Below are 14,092 nucleotides of genomic sequence, written 5' to 3'. Positions count from 1 at the left end.
TAGCCACATGCCCTTTAGACACTATGGGATCTTGCTGATGAAGGCTCCGCCACTTTTTAAATTCAATAAGCACTTTAATCGTCAAGTTTATGCCGCTTACCTAAAGAGGCCAATTTTACAAGTTAATAAAAACGTGGATTGCCGGTTAGATGCCAAACAATCAAAATGATGGTCTACGTTCGTATAATTCTGCCTGCCCTGCTGTGTCCCAGAACCCTCATGCTGAGTTTCGAGAATTCTCCTATCCCTCACACTACCGTCCCCTGGAGGAGTTACCTGCTCAGTCCTGCCCAGCTCCCAAGCATACCCACGGGGTCTTGAGCGAACGTGTGGGCATCAAATGGCAAGAGGTTAGATGCCCCTCTGCCATAAATATGAAACACCCTTCAAAAGCCAAATCAAAGGAGGGGAAAAAAACCCTGAAACAGAAGACTACATTTTAATTTTCTTGACATTTTTTGAGGTAAAAAGCAGCAGAGGATACTATTTTTCCACATTAGATATACTTGATTAAGTTTCTATTGAGGAATCTGGTGTCCTTGTGAAAACATACCCTCAGAAGCAGCACAGTGTAAAGAAATAACCACCGGACTCTGAGTCTGGGAATGAATACCAGGAATTACTGGCCTCCACAGCTTTCTCAGGTGTTTTTCTCTTTGCATGGGAATAAACAAATGGCAAAAAGGGTGTAGGCAGAGAGAAGTGGGAATACAATACCTGCCTTCCCTAGGTCCTCATGAAGACCAAAGGAGCCAACAGACACGGAATTCCTTTGGAAACTTTAAAATTCTCCAACAAGGTGAGACCCCACTGTTGCGATTTTTTTCACGTGGAGGAAAATTCTATGAAAACTGCCTCTCAAAATTGAATTCTTTCTTTCTTCAAATACACTTTTGTTAACTGCTTGTTAATGACAATTTATTACGATGTGAATTCTAACAAAATAAAATTTTCAGCCCGGCAGTGCTAACCGAAACGAATGGGAAATAAGAAAAAGAAATGTATATTTTTTCATATATCTCACTACAACGAGGACCATATTCTTTTCAAAATGACTACGGAAAAAGAGCAGTGTAACTGAAGAAGAAATGAGCCCGGTTCTGAAGCATTCAGTCCATCACTGTGTCTTCCTAAATAAAAATCTCTCCGTTCTAGTCCTAACCATTGCTCAACACTATCAGCTTCTCGCTGTCCCTACTGCCATTCCTCTAGGTCAGGTGCATGGTCTCTTGCTCATTTGCTGAGCTAGCCTCTCCCCAGTCTGATTAATGGCAGGACCTTTCTAGCATAAAGCCCTCCACAGCGGCGCACCTCCCGCGTTGCCTCTCTGACCTGCCCCCTCGCGCCCCTCCCTCCGGCCAGGCTGGGTTCCAGAGTCCCAAGAGCATGTGGCAGGCTGCGGTCTCTGGCCTTTGTCCCCCAGCTTCTTCCTGCTGGCCACACTTTGCTCCCCCTTCCCCACTTCTCTAGGTTAGCTCCCGTTCCTTCTTCAGGCTTCAGCCCCCTTTCCCTGGGAAGATTTCCTTGACCCTAATAAGTGCCCCTACTGTGGTTGTCTGTCTTCTCCCCTGGCTCTCCTCAGGCTCAGCTACAGTTGTTTTGTGATGATCTCCACCCTGCTGACCGTGAGCCCTCAACTTCCCCGGGGCCAGGCCTAACCATGTGCTCAATTAAAAAAAAAAAAAAAAAAGTGTGGGACAAATAACCCATCTCCTGTTCTGTCTGCTTTCGTTGTACGATCCGGCACAAAACAAAATAAAACAACACACCGCAGTCATTCTCTAGAAAACACAGAGATGCCACTGAGTCCTTCACAGTAAGAATGAGGACCTCCTTTTCAGGATCATGCCGAGCCAAATAGGGAGAGAGGTCGGAAGGAAGAGTCGAGGGTCTCAGACTCATATGAAGTTTCTCCCCAGTCTCCGCATTTTAAGACCACTAATTTCCTCATTGGTCGTGCCCTTTCAATATTCCTTACAAAGGTATTTTCAATTTCCATTTGACATGCACTTTCATCAGTTAATTTTTAATTGAGCCAAATATTAAATGCTCACATTAACCAGACAAAGCGTGTTTAGCTACTGATTTGCAGTGACAGCTGGTGTTATTCTCACACACAGGCCAAGCATGAAATAGAAAACTAATAACCCCTTAAGTGTGTTCTCAAAGTATCATTTATGGGAAAGAAGACGACTTTCAAAGGAGACTTGTGCAATGGCTGTCATTTTTTTCCCCCGAGCCACAAGCTGTTACAAAGCAGGGAAGCTCATTTTCTCACGGATAGGACAAGCTCAAGAATCCCACTGTCACTGGATGTATTCATTAAGAAGGAATCCGGCAGTAGCACAGGGGACAGATACTTTGGAGAACAGGCCAATTATCTGGGCGTCCTTTCTAATTTGAAGTTTCTGAATTCACTCATAGATAAGCCACTTGAAGAGGGTCTGGCAATGGTAACATAATGCACAGATGGCCACTAAAGAAACGAGAGGGAGGATGGGAGAGAGAAGAGATTTTGCTTGTGGTTTCATTCATGGGGACAAATCTGCAAGCTGACACATCCTTCTTTTTAAAAAGCCCCTGGAGAAGTATGGTCAAGCTTCATTACAAGTAAACAAATCATACAATCTTTCTCAAACAGATGACAAATGATGAGCAATAACACTTTGAGTTTGCTTCATGCCAAGGGATGAGGGTTCTTAAAATACAAATTTCACCAGTTCTGAAAACCACAGAAAGGCGGTGATTCTTGCTTCAAGCAAGAGAGAGAAGGGAGTCCAACGCTGCCAGGCCAGTGGTTTTATCCAGGACACCCCTGGTGGTCTCCTTGCTGGTCAGTGTCTGGAGAAGTAAAATCTTAGGTTCTCTCCCCTCTGGGAACATTGAGATCTACTGACTTCCACCTTCAACAGGAGGCTTGTTTTCATGGGAGAAGAACTAGGGGATCCTTTATTCCTATGACTTTTATGCTGTGGTTCTTTTACATTGGAGCTACAACACTAATCAGGGGGGGAAACCACCTTGTTCCCACTGTGAGAACCCTGGACAAGCCCTGATTTCTTTTGTGACAAGGTGATGAAAATCTCAGACATCAAGACTTGTACTCAGCTTGAGATTTGAACCATGGGACTGAGAGCAGCTAAGCACGTATACAGAGGCTGTGGTCATTCTATGTATAAACAGATATAAGGTGACAACCCATAGCCTAGTGTCTAATATTAGCATTAAAGACTTTTATTAAAGTTGAACATTTAATGTAAAGCAAAATCTAGACTTGTCTTCAAGTATGAAAGACATACTTTTTCAATTCAGTGATGAGGGATGAAATCAAAACACTTCCTAGGTGTTTTTCTTTTTTCATTTCTATTAAGTATTAACAAATCTGTGACGTGGGACATTTGGAACACAGACGCACACTCTGTAGAAAGGAGAGTAGGAGAATGTTAGTTGGTTAGGATGAGTTAGATGCTCAAAGTGCCTCTTCCATAATCTTTTATTGATTAATTCATTCAATAAACAATTATTGTATGTACCTACGATCTACTCTCCTAGCTGCAGGTTAAATAGAATAGGAGAAATAATTTACGAAATGACAAAGTACCAGTGAAGGAGAACACTTTGGTTTTATAAGATCTCCACAAATGGTGGTTATTATTAGGATTTTGGGACAACGCTAATTTGACCCAAGTTGAATTACTGTTTAAGTAGGCAAACTGGTAGTGGGAAGCCAGGCTTTGAATAGTTAACTCCCAAGTTAATCACCGCAATCCAACCCACAGACGTCTACACAGGACTTTTGGGGAAAAGCAGTATGGAATCAGCAGGGGCAGTTAGGACCATGTTTGGAAACCCAAGAAGGAAATGGGAAATATACCTGGTTTGGGGGGAAAGGCATATTGTATTCTTGCCCCAAATTCTCTCTTGAGCTCCAGGTCCTTAAGGCCAACTGCTAATGGGCATCTCCACCTGGATATACTACTAGAAACTCAAGTTGAAAATGTCCAAAGTTAGCTTCATCACATTTACCCCACAACACAGCAACAGTTCTTATCTTTCCTCTTTCTCTTGAGAACAGTATCACTTTTTGAAGGAGCTGGGTTTCAGACTTGAGTCTTCTGCTTCTTCAATCTGTTGTCAGTCCTTTGGTTTCCCTTCAGCACTGCCCCCACCCATCGGCCCCATCTTTTCCATTCCCTACTCTGCCACCATGGTTCAAACCCCCTACCTGGTCTCCCACTGTCCAGCAATCTTCCACAAGCCCACGCATCCCACCTTGCCTCAGAACCCTTTTGATAATCGTTTTAATGTTAACCAAGTTAAATACAAACCTCTCTACCTAGGACCCAGTCATATCTCATGAGAGAGCTCTACGTCCCACTATTGTCCAATTAGGACAATACTCTCTACTATTCCCACTATTGTCCAATTAGGCCTCATACATTCCCGTCTGCTCTGACTTCTCCAGGCCAGTTATCTAAAACGCCCTCTCCCCATACCTCCTACTGTCTCCCTCCTGCACGAAACTCTTCCAGATCCCCTTCCAGCTGGACCAGATCTCTCCATCCACTACATTGCAGCAACTTACATCTTTTTAGTCCCACTACTGGTTGGCAAGTTCCTTGAAGGCAAAGTTGACCTTACACATTGTTTTACTCAACTAAAACACCTGGCATACAGCCTTGCACATAGTAAGCCCTCAGTAAATGTGTTTTCAATGAAAAAAATTAACGTGCATGATATGCGAAATCACAAGATCTTCGTAACTCTTTTCATTTCCATCCCTGCCCTTTGTGAGTTAGGTTTTGTGAACGATTGCTCATTTGCCTTGATAAGACTTCTTCATACTGTTTTCTTCTTATACTGTTACTTTAATATTTAGTAAGTGGCTCTGCCTCACTATACCTATAATTGTGTTATTACAAAAACTCAAAACCACCTCTAAAAGCTTTCAGTTTTAAAATGAGAGAGAGAGACAAAGAAAGAGAGAGAGAGAGAGAGATGTTAGCAGGAATTCATAAGGGAAATGACTAGGAGATAGTCCTGAAATTTTAGACTCAGAAGTGCCAACTGGCTTCATTTATGGACTTGCCTTTTTTCTTAAGGGATAAAATACCAATCTCTAAAGCTGATGATATAGTTTGCAGTTAATTTTATTCCTATTCTAATAGCAAGAAAGTAATATATATATATATATGTACATATATACATATTACTCTATGTATATATTGCCTATATATATATATATATATAGGCAAATAGGCAGAGAATTAAGAGGACTAAGTATCTGTCCCAGATTCTTCTGGAACATTCAAATGCACCTGAGTGGACTATCTGGCTGCAATTCAATTTCAGAGTCACTACACAGATACAACATTCATGGTGTTGCCAGCTAAAGCAATCTTCATTCTCAGCCAAGAAGAGATGGAAATCGTCAAGAAGAGATGGCCTGCAACATTGATCCTTTGTTTGGTGCTCTAAGTATTCAAAGTCGTAAACTCTTGATACTTCCACAGCTTAAGAAAAGACAGTTAAAAAGAGAGAAATATAGTAATTGGAACTATCACTAGCCTTGATGGAAAATCTCCCCTGAAATATTAAAGCTTCACTTGACGCAGTGGGTCCTCGGGTTGTTTTCAGGAGGCATAGTAAAGAGGAGAGTGGGGTCAGTCATAAGCTTCTGACTCATTATGTTGAAGCCCCAGAGAGCCGATGAGCTGATTATTAACTAAAAATGGAATATGGCTCTATCCCTGACATTCTGAAGGCAAAACAAGGAGCAGGATGAAAACACAAATTTTCCAAACAGTTTCCCAGGGAAGTGCATGTTCCATGTGTCATGGGGAAGAGAGGTCCACATTCTGTAGAGAAGTTTCTCATAGAATCCTGTCAATCGCCCAAGAAAAATCACCCAAGTAGCTCTCAGTACATTGCTACAAACGGTTGGGGGCGGTTTGGGGAAGTAGTCTGGAATAGAAGCTATTTTAATTAAGTTAGTCAAAACTTAATCTATGTCTAGAGTATAACCCCTCTAATCTCACACTGCAGAGATGAAGCAAATAAAACTTCTGCCGGCAGATTCTACCCCCCCCCACCCCACCCCCCCAAGCAGCTGGAATTCACGATCTCTGGGGGAAAACGTCGCCTCTGTTGACAGAATTGTGCCTTGCTCTGCTGCCTGCAGCAAGACGGGGGTCGAGGTTATATTCTGGCTCTGGCCACAGCCCTTTCCCCGCTCCCTCTTGCTGGAATGGAGGCAGAACATTCTTTGCTTCAGGTGAATCCTACCCTGTGCGTGTTGGGAGGGCACAAGGAGCTACATCCAGGACGTCTCTCGGTGGTGGGATGATGGGCAGGTAGGGGACAGTGATGGGGCAAGGTCCCCATGAGAAAGCCCCAATGGCTTTGGAGAGCTAGAAACAGTCATGCGATCATCATGCGTACTGAAGGACAGCTGGGTTGATCTGTTGTCTGGCAAGTAACAAGCAGAGAAACAATGTTGGCACTATAGAATTGAGCATATATCAGAACAAACTGGAAAAGGAAAAAGGCTTTGTTGTAATTTCAAAAGTTTTACAATCTCCATTTAAAGAAAGAGGACCATGAGTGTAAGCAGTTAGACAGTGGTAAGACCTGCCCTTCAGGAACATAAATGCTAAAGTGGACCAGAAATTTCTCTAAACAGATTTGGGAAGAGAAGCCTCTTAATAAACGAAACAGTACTATAACCTAAAACAAAAGAAAACAAAAGCTTTTTATTTAAATCTCTCCCAAAGGAAGAGCCCCTGTTCTGTTCAAAATCAACTTGTATTTTTCTACATACAAGGATGATTTAAGAAAGACAGTTCTTCAAATTCAGTTATTCTAATTATCCTATTCCAGGCCTTGATTGTCTTTTAAATACAAAGAATTAATGAAATACCTTAAAAATTGAAGACAGGTGTTTATTAAGTCTTCTTAATGTGTATTAAGGATGCTTAATGGGTAAATATTTAACAAGGGAACTCCCCCGGCCTTTTCAGTTCTCTTAAGTGTGTGTTTGTATTGTACAGTATTTTTTAGGTTATCTACATTTCTCCTCCTATTTAAATCAGACGTAATGCACACATGAACAGCCATACGGTTAGAAGTAACATTTTTAGGCAAAGATAGAAGTGTATGCAAAATAATATATACTTGGGTTTTTTTTTTTTTCTTTTTCTCTCTAAATCTGAGAATCTAGGATCATGCTCATAGGGCTGCATGTAACTATGAGTTTACTTAGACACTTACAACACTAGCCCGTGAGGTCACCCAAGGCAGGGGTAAAGCTGACTTCCCTGTGTCCCCAATCTAACCCAGGGCCAGGCACATAAAGACTTGCAATCATGTCTGTCGAAAAACTGTCTCAGTCCTTGGATGATTTTCAGCGTTAATCCTGTTTAGATGTCAAACACTAGTATTGCTTGAATCAAACCAAGAAGAATGAAAGAAAAGCTTCTTAGTGAAGTAAATTCACAGAGTGGTCTCCTGTATGTAGCTGAGGGAAAGGGTGACCAGCTTGCAAGGTTAGGGCTATGCCTGAATAAGGTGATGATATTAGATTACCTTAAAAAGGTTTAACAGAACCTCTGAACCTCAAATACAATCTATCTCTTTTCCTCTGGGGGGAAAGCCGTTCTACTTGTACACGACAAAGACAGTGTTGTTTTTCCAGCACAAATGCACTTGTGCTGAGATACTGCTTTGCGCGACTATTGCTGAGACATGAGTGACCTCAGAAAGGGGCGCGGGGAGAGGCGAGCAGGAGTGACTAGTGATAAACACAGCACCCACATACCTGCTTTCCGAGTGAGTTCACCATTCCTCCAAAAAGCTGGCTAGGACTAGAAGTACAGATAAGGAAAAACTCTGAGAGTTTGCTATTAAAAACAACAGCAACAACAACTTGTGGCTTTCTGTTACCTGGAGTTCTGTGTGGCCTCATGACATTTAAACATTCTGAAAGGTACCAGGTCAATTAAGAATTGCTAAAAAGACCAAACAGTCCTCACTAGAAAGCGCAGCTGAAAGTAACAGGACGCGCAAAAGAAAGCCATGTTTGCAACAGACACTGAATAGCAATGAAAGCCGTACAACAGAAAAGGGAACTAAGTGAACTATAAAATTTTACAAAGGTCCACAAATACAATCACTCAACAGCACGTGACTTGCAAACTCTAGGGGCGATAACGTAGTTTTTTTCTACAGAATAAATTATTGCAGGGAGTCATGTGATTCTTAGCAGGCAGAAAGATACACTTTCCCAAGGAAAGTTCATCATTAAATATCTTACTTAAGAATGGATCATCTTCAGACTATTTTTAATCTCTATCACTTCGCTGCCAAAACTGGCCATAAGCAGCTGATACTTGGCCACCAGGAAAATGATGCTTTTGCACTTACTTCGTACACTGGCATACGAATGGTATTGCTTTCCAGTTAATCAAGTGTTTTGGTGGGTCTGGACTGCCAACAGAAGACAGAAACTGCCTGCCGACCAACTAATAAAAAGGAAGCTAACCTCTACTGGATGTGGAGAAGTAAGTTCCTGTCTTCCTAAACCACAAAGACCAAAAGACCAAAAAAAAAAACAAAACAAAAAAAAAAAAAAACAAAGAAAGAAAGAAAGAAAAAAGAAAAGTCACGCCACCATCTCATCAACAGAATGAAGCTAATCTCCTATTTAAGTCTTCTCTTTCTTTTAGTAGCCCACAGCTCACTCTCTTCTGAGACATGAAGCTGAATATTGTCCCATTTCTCAGCTTGGAGGGAGCAATCAATTTCACTCACCGTCAACGTTCCCATATCTCAACACTTTGCCTACAAGAGCCCCTTCACCTTGAAGCAATCTCAGTCAACACATCTATAGAACTCAAACCGTGTTACGAGGGGGTAAAATAATAACTAATGGAGGTATCAAAAGAGCGAAATCTCCGGCCTTTAATTGAAATAGAAGAGCTGTGTTACTTTATTGGGATGAATAATGCCAATACAAACTATATAGCTACCATGAAAAACATTCTTGAGAAGACTGAGCTTACAATAATTTATCTTTTCTCTTCTGTTCCACTGTATCTCGTCCAAGGATCAGATCACACTAGAGGACATGTGGGAAATATTCAGTATTCTAGGTAATACTAGAAACCCGTGAGGCCGCTGGAATGGGACACCGGAGGATCCACCCCAGATTGTCATTCTTCCTAAAAGATGGCCCCAGGAACCAATGGTAGATAATAAACATCTCTAATTGTTACGTGCACTTGAAAACCTGTATCTCATGTGAACCACAAATTCAGACTCATTAGCTACGGGGTGGAACCTGAGCTTCTGCATCTCTAAGAAGCCCCCAGGTGATGCCCCTGCTGCTGGTCTGTGAACCCCACTTGGAGTAGCAGGGTCTCAGACATTTCCTAGAACTAATGCTGTCTTGTAATCCCTCTGTCCTGCTTCTCTCACAATGCCTTATTCAAACTTAGGAATAAAGCCACACTCCATTCTAACCCAGCTTCTTCTTTAGTCTTTATTTAATTTGTAGACTTCTGGGACTATCTCTCAGACGCCGCTCCCTCCAAGACGCTGCTTTCTCCAAGCTATGGAACATGGAATACAAACAGTTTTCCTTCAACTCAGAAGGCTGATTTTGCATCAAAAGCAGCAAAGAAAAAAAGTGACTTCCGATCTGAAATGCCCATTATTCTATGCGCAGTATGATCCACTGAGTCCTAGAAGCCACACACTTCATTGTCAAAGGTCAAAAGAACGTACTAGCTCTCTTCTGAAACTTGACCATTGCCATTCAGAGTACTTTACACTGTAAGACGCAACACAGTATTAAGGATGCAACCCTGACTGGTGCAAAATTTCGGGGGGAAATCTGTATGCCCTATGCCTACACTAAACATTTAGATTAGTCATGCCTATTTGAAAGGATAGGTAAATCATCTGTAACTCTCAAATATACCACTTTGATTCCAAAGTATCCATTTATGATTACATTTCCTGATACCTCCTTTCTTTGGCCAAATTCCTTTGTTTTCCTATATAGTCATCCATCTACATGTTGTTCTGAAAATGACACATTTTACATCAGCTATTTGTGCCTCTATATGATTTATTTTTACTATGAGAGGTTTTGTAAAAAAATTTCTTTATCACGTTCTATGGTATGTCCTTGTGGTTTGGCATCATAAAATACAGCCTTGACATTTATCAATCTCAGATACCTGTTGACCACAAAGATAGGCTCTACTATGAAGACTCTATTTGGAAAGGAGTTAAAGGTGAGACTTCACTTGAAAAGGAAACTCAATTGCATGAGATGTTAACATAGTAAAACACAACAAAACAAAGGCCAAGGTTCTATCTTAATTTCTATCATAAGCATATGTCTGTTTCCTAGCTTTTTATTAAATTTCTTAACAGATGACAGTTACCACCTTGGATTTCTTTCAACTAGAAAGAAAATTTGAAATATCTTTTTCATAAAAATATGAACTGTCAAATCAGTTTTACTTTGGTCTTAAAAAGATCCTTTTGGAGTCTGGAACTCTCTACCTTTTTGGTTATGGTGGTTAAAAATAAAACCACCTACTTAACCAAACATTTAGCAAAAATATCCTTTTACCCTTTAGTGAATTCTTCCAGAATTACTAAAGATCTGACAATCCAAGATCTCAAAAAGACAATTCGCAAGGAGCATTTTACATGTTAGGAATTTAAATGGGGATATTTTACTTTTAAACACTGAACAGTGGCATCGAAATTTTGTCCATTTGATCAAGTAGGATCAGATTTTCATGTCAGCCATCTACTTTCTTGGCTTTTTCTCTTTTTTCTTGGCCTTAATATTAGCATGCTTGTAAACTGTAGTAAAATATGTAATGTGCTTCTTGAAATTGAATCCACTTGTAGTCATTTCTAGGCTTTGTGCTCCTGTTAGGTCCTATAAAATAGTAACATCAGTAATTCTCCCTAGAGACCATACAAGGAAGGACTGCATTGCAGCCTTTTTCAAAAAGAATTCTTCACATTAAAACAAAACGTCTGAAAAATTTCCAGACAAGATTCCTCTTTTACTTTTTCATAAGTTAGTAATTTTACATACAAGATGTAGATCTCAATTACAGTTCTTCAGTCTTAGGATCTGGACCCCCTCCCCCCAAAGAATCACACAAAAACAATACCTTTATGCTAACGTGATAGAAGCTCTATCTAGCACCAGAAAAAAATCACCTCACAGATGTTCTTCAAAGCTACAGGCATCGATCACTACAACTAACGTCAGAGCATGAGAGAATCCACAGCTGAGAATCAATGCTTCTACGCTCTCTATAGACATTGTAGATGCATGTTTCTTCCGCAGAGGAGACCACCAAATGATGTGGACTGTAGGTGGTGAAAAGTAAAATATACTAAAATTACAGTAAACTTCGAAATCGTACACCGGGTATAGAAATAGAACACAGAGTATGCAGCCAGGACAAATTATGTCACTGATGAGATAAAGTATCCATGGCCCAATGTTCTTCAAGACACTCAGTCATGCCCACTGGGAACAATGTGGCACCCACCACAGGATGGAGCTCATGGACCTTTGGGAAGTCAACTTACCTCTTTACAAACACATCTAAGTTCTCCCGGGAAAGCGGCTACACCGGATCTCCTCTTAGGGTAGATCTTACCAAGTGAGTCAGAAAAGGCATGCCCTTGGTCCCCTGGTGGAGTCTATTCTTCTAACTGGGTAGTTCCCAAATTGTAGTACAAGTAAGAAACCCCCAGGGGAACTTGTTTAAGATGGGGATCGCCAAACCATCCTGGAGTCTAGCTCCTGAGGAGTCCCGGCGTTTGTCGGGGGCGGGGGGGGGGAGGATCTTTGGACCCCCAGTTTGAGAAGCCCTGAAGAGATACCATTTATCCCGAGATCCCACTGGATAGCAAATGCTGGATGTTTAAGACTCGACGGCTGGCAAGCAAGGAAAACACTTTTGGTCAGAAGGAATCATCAACAGTACTGTTGGCAGGGGGAGCTTCAAACGGGGGAGGGGGGGAAGGGAAGCAGGCAAGCTGATTTTACGTCCCTAGCTCATCAGCCTGCCCTTGGCCCAGGAGCCCACCCACACTCCAACCATGGACTCTCAGCCTCAGATTTGAAACGTCCAGCCCAGACTCACATTCAAACAGACATGCACCTACCCAGCCTCCGTTGTCCTGGATCCAGGTGTGCAAGTGCCGGTTCAGGTACTCAGTCATCCACAGAGCGATGTTGTCCACCAGGGGCGACATCTCCCGGTTGACGCTCTCCACACACATGACCCCACCGAACTCAAAGAAGGCCACGATCCTCCCCCAGTTCACCCCATCCCTGAAGAGCTCCTCCACCACCGTGGCAAAGCGTCCCCTTGCGGTGAAGGGTGTCAGGTGCAGCTGGCTGGACATCTCCGCGAAGTCGCGGCGGTAGCGACGGGAGAAGTCGTCGCCCGCCTGGCGCAGGGTCAGGTGGACCACAGGTGGCACGGGGCTGAGCGCAGGGCCCGCGGCGGCGGCGGCGGCGGCGGCGGGGGCGGCCGGGGCCGGCGGCGGCGAGGTCCTGGCGGGCGCGGGAGTGCGCCCGGGCTGCGAGGAGTAGATGCCCGGCGCGGGGGCGGCCCCCGGGGGCGCGGCGCCCGCGTCTCCGGCGTCCCACTCGTAGCCCCTCTGCGACAGCTTATAGTGGATGTACTTCATCACTATCTCCCGGTTGTCATACCCTGTTCTCCCAGCGTGCGCCATCCTGCCCCCGAAAGCAGCCGGGTACCAGCAGCACCTCTCGCCCCTGCTCCCGCCCCACGGCCCCGAAAGAAAGAATAGTTATAATCCAGCTATTTTATTGGATGTGCTTTGCATTCTTGGATGAGGGGGTGTCTTCAGTCACGCGGAACACTTGATTCTGGTGTTTCCCTCTTGGCATGAGATGCAGGAAATTTTTACTTAAATTCCTTTCGGACCTTTATTTCATGAGGCACATTATTATTAATTATGGTTAATATCAGTCTACTTCCTCTGCGATGCTGAAAGGTCAAAAAGAAAACTAAGTCAAAATCAGGTGCATTTTCCTTTATACACTGGGTGAAAGAACGCAGGGCATACACACTACAACTTACACAACTAAAAAGAATGTATTTAACTGCCTGGAAATTAAACTTAACTCGAATGCACTTAAAGTTAAAATCTCAAATGTTTCCATTGGAAGTTACATTAAACCAATTTCCTGTGCAAAGAACTTACTTGTATTTTTTAAGGACAGCATGATCCTCTGTCAAGTTTCCTTTTTTGTGAAAACAAAACAAATGCATAAGGCAAAGATTCCATCAATCTTCAGAGCTCCCCAGTTATAGCTGCTTTGAAACTTCCAAATGAATCAGGAGTTGGGGGAGGGAGGGTAAAAAATTAGGAGAATTTCCAGTTTGATTCCCAGACTTCTACACAGAAATGTCAATCCGTAGGAATCCCAACCGGAGATCTCAAGAGCACGAGAAAAAAAAAGGCAGCGGCGGCGGCAGATGAATTACAATTTTCAGTCCGGTATTCGCAGAAGTCCTGTGATTTTCCCCCTCTCGGCAATTTACACACGCACACACACGCGCGGGCACAGACATGGATCTCTATCCGCGGGACCGCTTCACTCCTCCACGGGAGACAGACAGGGACCGGGGGTCGGCGGACGAGCCGGGCACGGGGGCAGGAATCCTCTTCTGATTAAACTCCGAACAGCAAATGCATTTTCCGAAAAGCTGCTTGATAAATGAAGGCAGGACGCGCCCGGCCCGCCGGTGCCGAGCGCGAGAAGCCCGCGCTGTGTGTGGTGCGGCGAGGGGTGGGGAGAAGGAGGTGGTGGGGGAGGGTTTTATTTTTTCCCTCTTTTCCTAAAAAGGATGACTGCTACGAAGTTCTCCCCCCTGGACCCCCTCTTCCGCTGCACCCCACCGGCGCACCCCGCCTCCGGGCTGCGCACCCTTTCTCCTCCTCCTGCTCCTGCGCGGCGGCGCTGGCGGCGGCCGCCCCCTCCGCGCTCCCGCCGCGCACCCGCTCTGGGCGA

At 43.5% G+C, this 14,092-nt stretch overlaps 1 protein-coding gene across 5 annotated transcripts in view; it reads right to left on the bottom strand.

Moving 5' to 3' along the window:
• BCL2 (BCL2 apoptosis regulator) overlaps positions 1-14,092 on the bottom strand; it is a 167,354-nt gene extending 153,262 nt beyond the window's left edge. For 2 of the 5 annotated variants that reach the window (XM_028102939.2, XM_028102938.2), the window contains exons 1-2: positions 13,282-14,092; positions 12,211-13,064 (exon numbers count right to left, since the gene is read on the bottom strand). In XM_028102939.2, the coding sequence (XP_027958740.2) occupies positions 12,211-12,786 (576 nt within the window). In that variant the 5' untranslated portion in view covers positions 12,787-13,064; positions 13,282-14,092. The remainder of the gene's footprint in view (positions 1-12,210; positions 13,065-13,281) is intronic. The other 3 variants (XM_028102940.2, XM_028102942.2, XM_028102937.2) reach the window with 2 other exon arrangements.

The sequence above is a fragment of the Eumetopias jubatus genome, unplaced genomic scaffold (assembly GCF_037043125.1).
Source record: "Eumetopias jubatus isolate StellerSeaLion01/CBP00866 unplaced genomic scaffold, mEumJub1_p1.0 scaffold_16, whole genome shotgun sequence".
NCBI classification, from domain to species: Eukaryota; Metazoa; Chordata; class Mammalia; order Carnivora; family Otariidae; genus Eumetopias; species Eumetopias jubatus.
The sequence above is the reverse complement of the archived record's forward strand: the minus strand, read 5'-3'. Positions and strand labels throughout refer to the sequence as shown.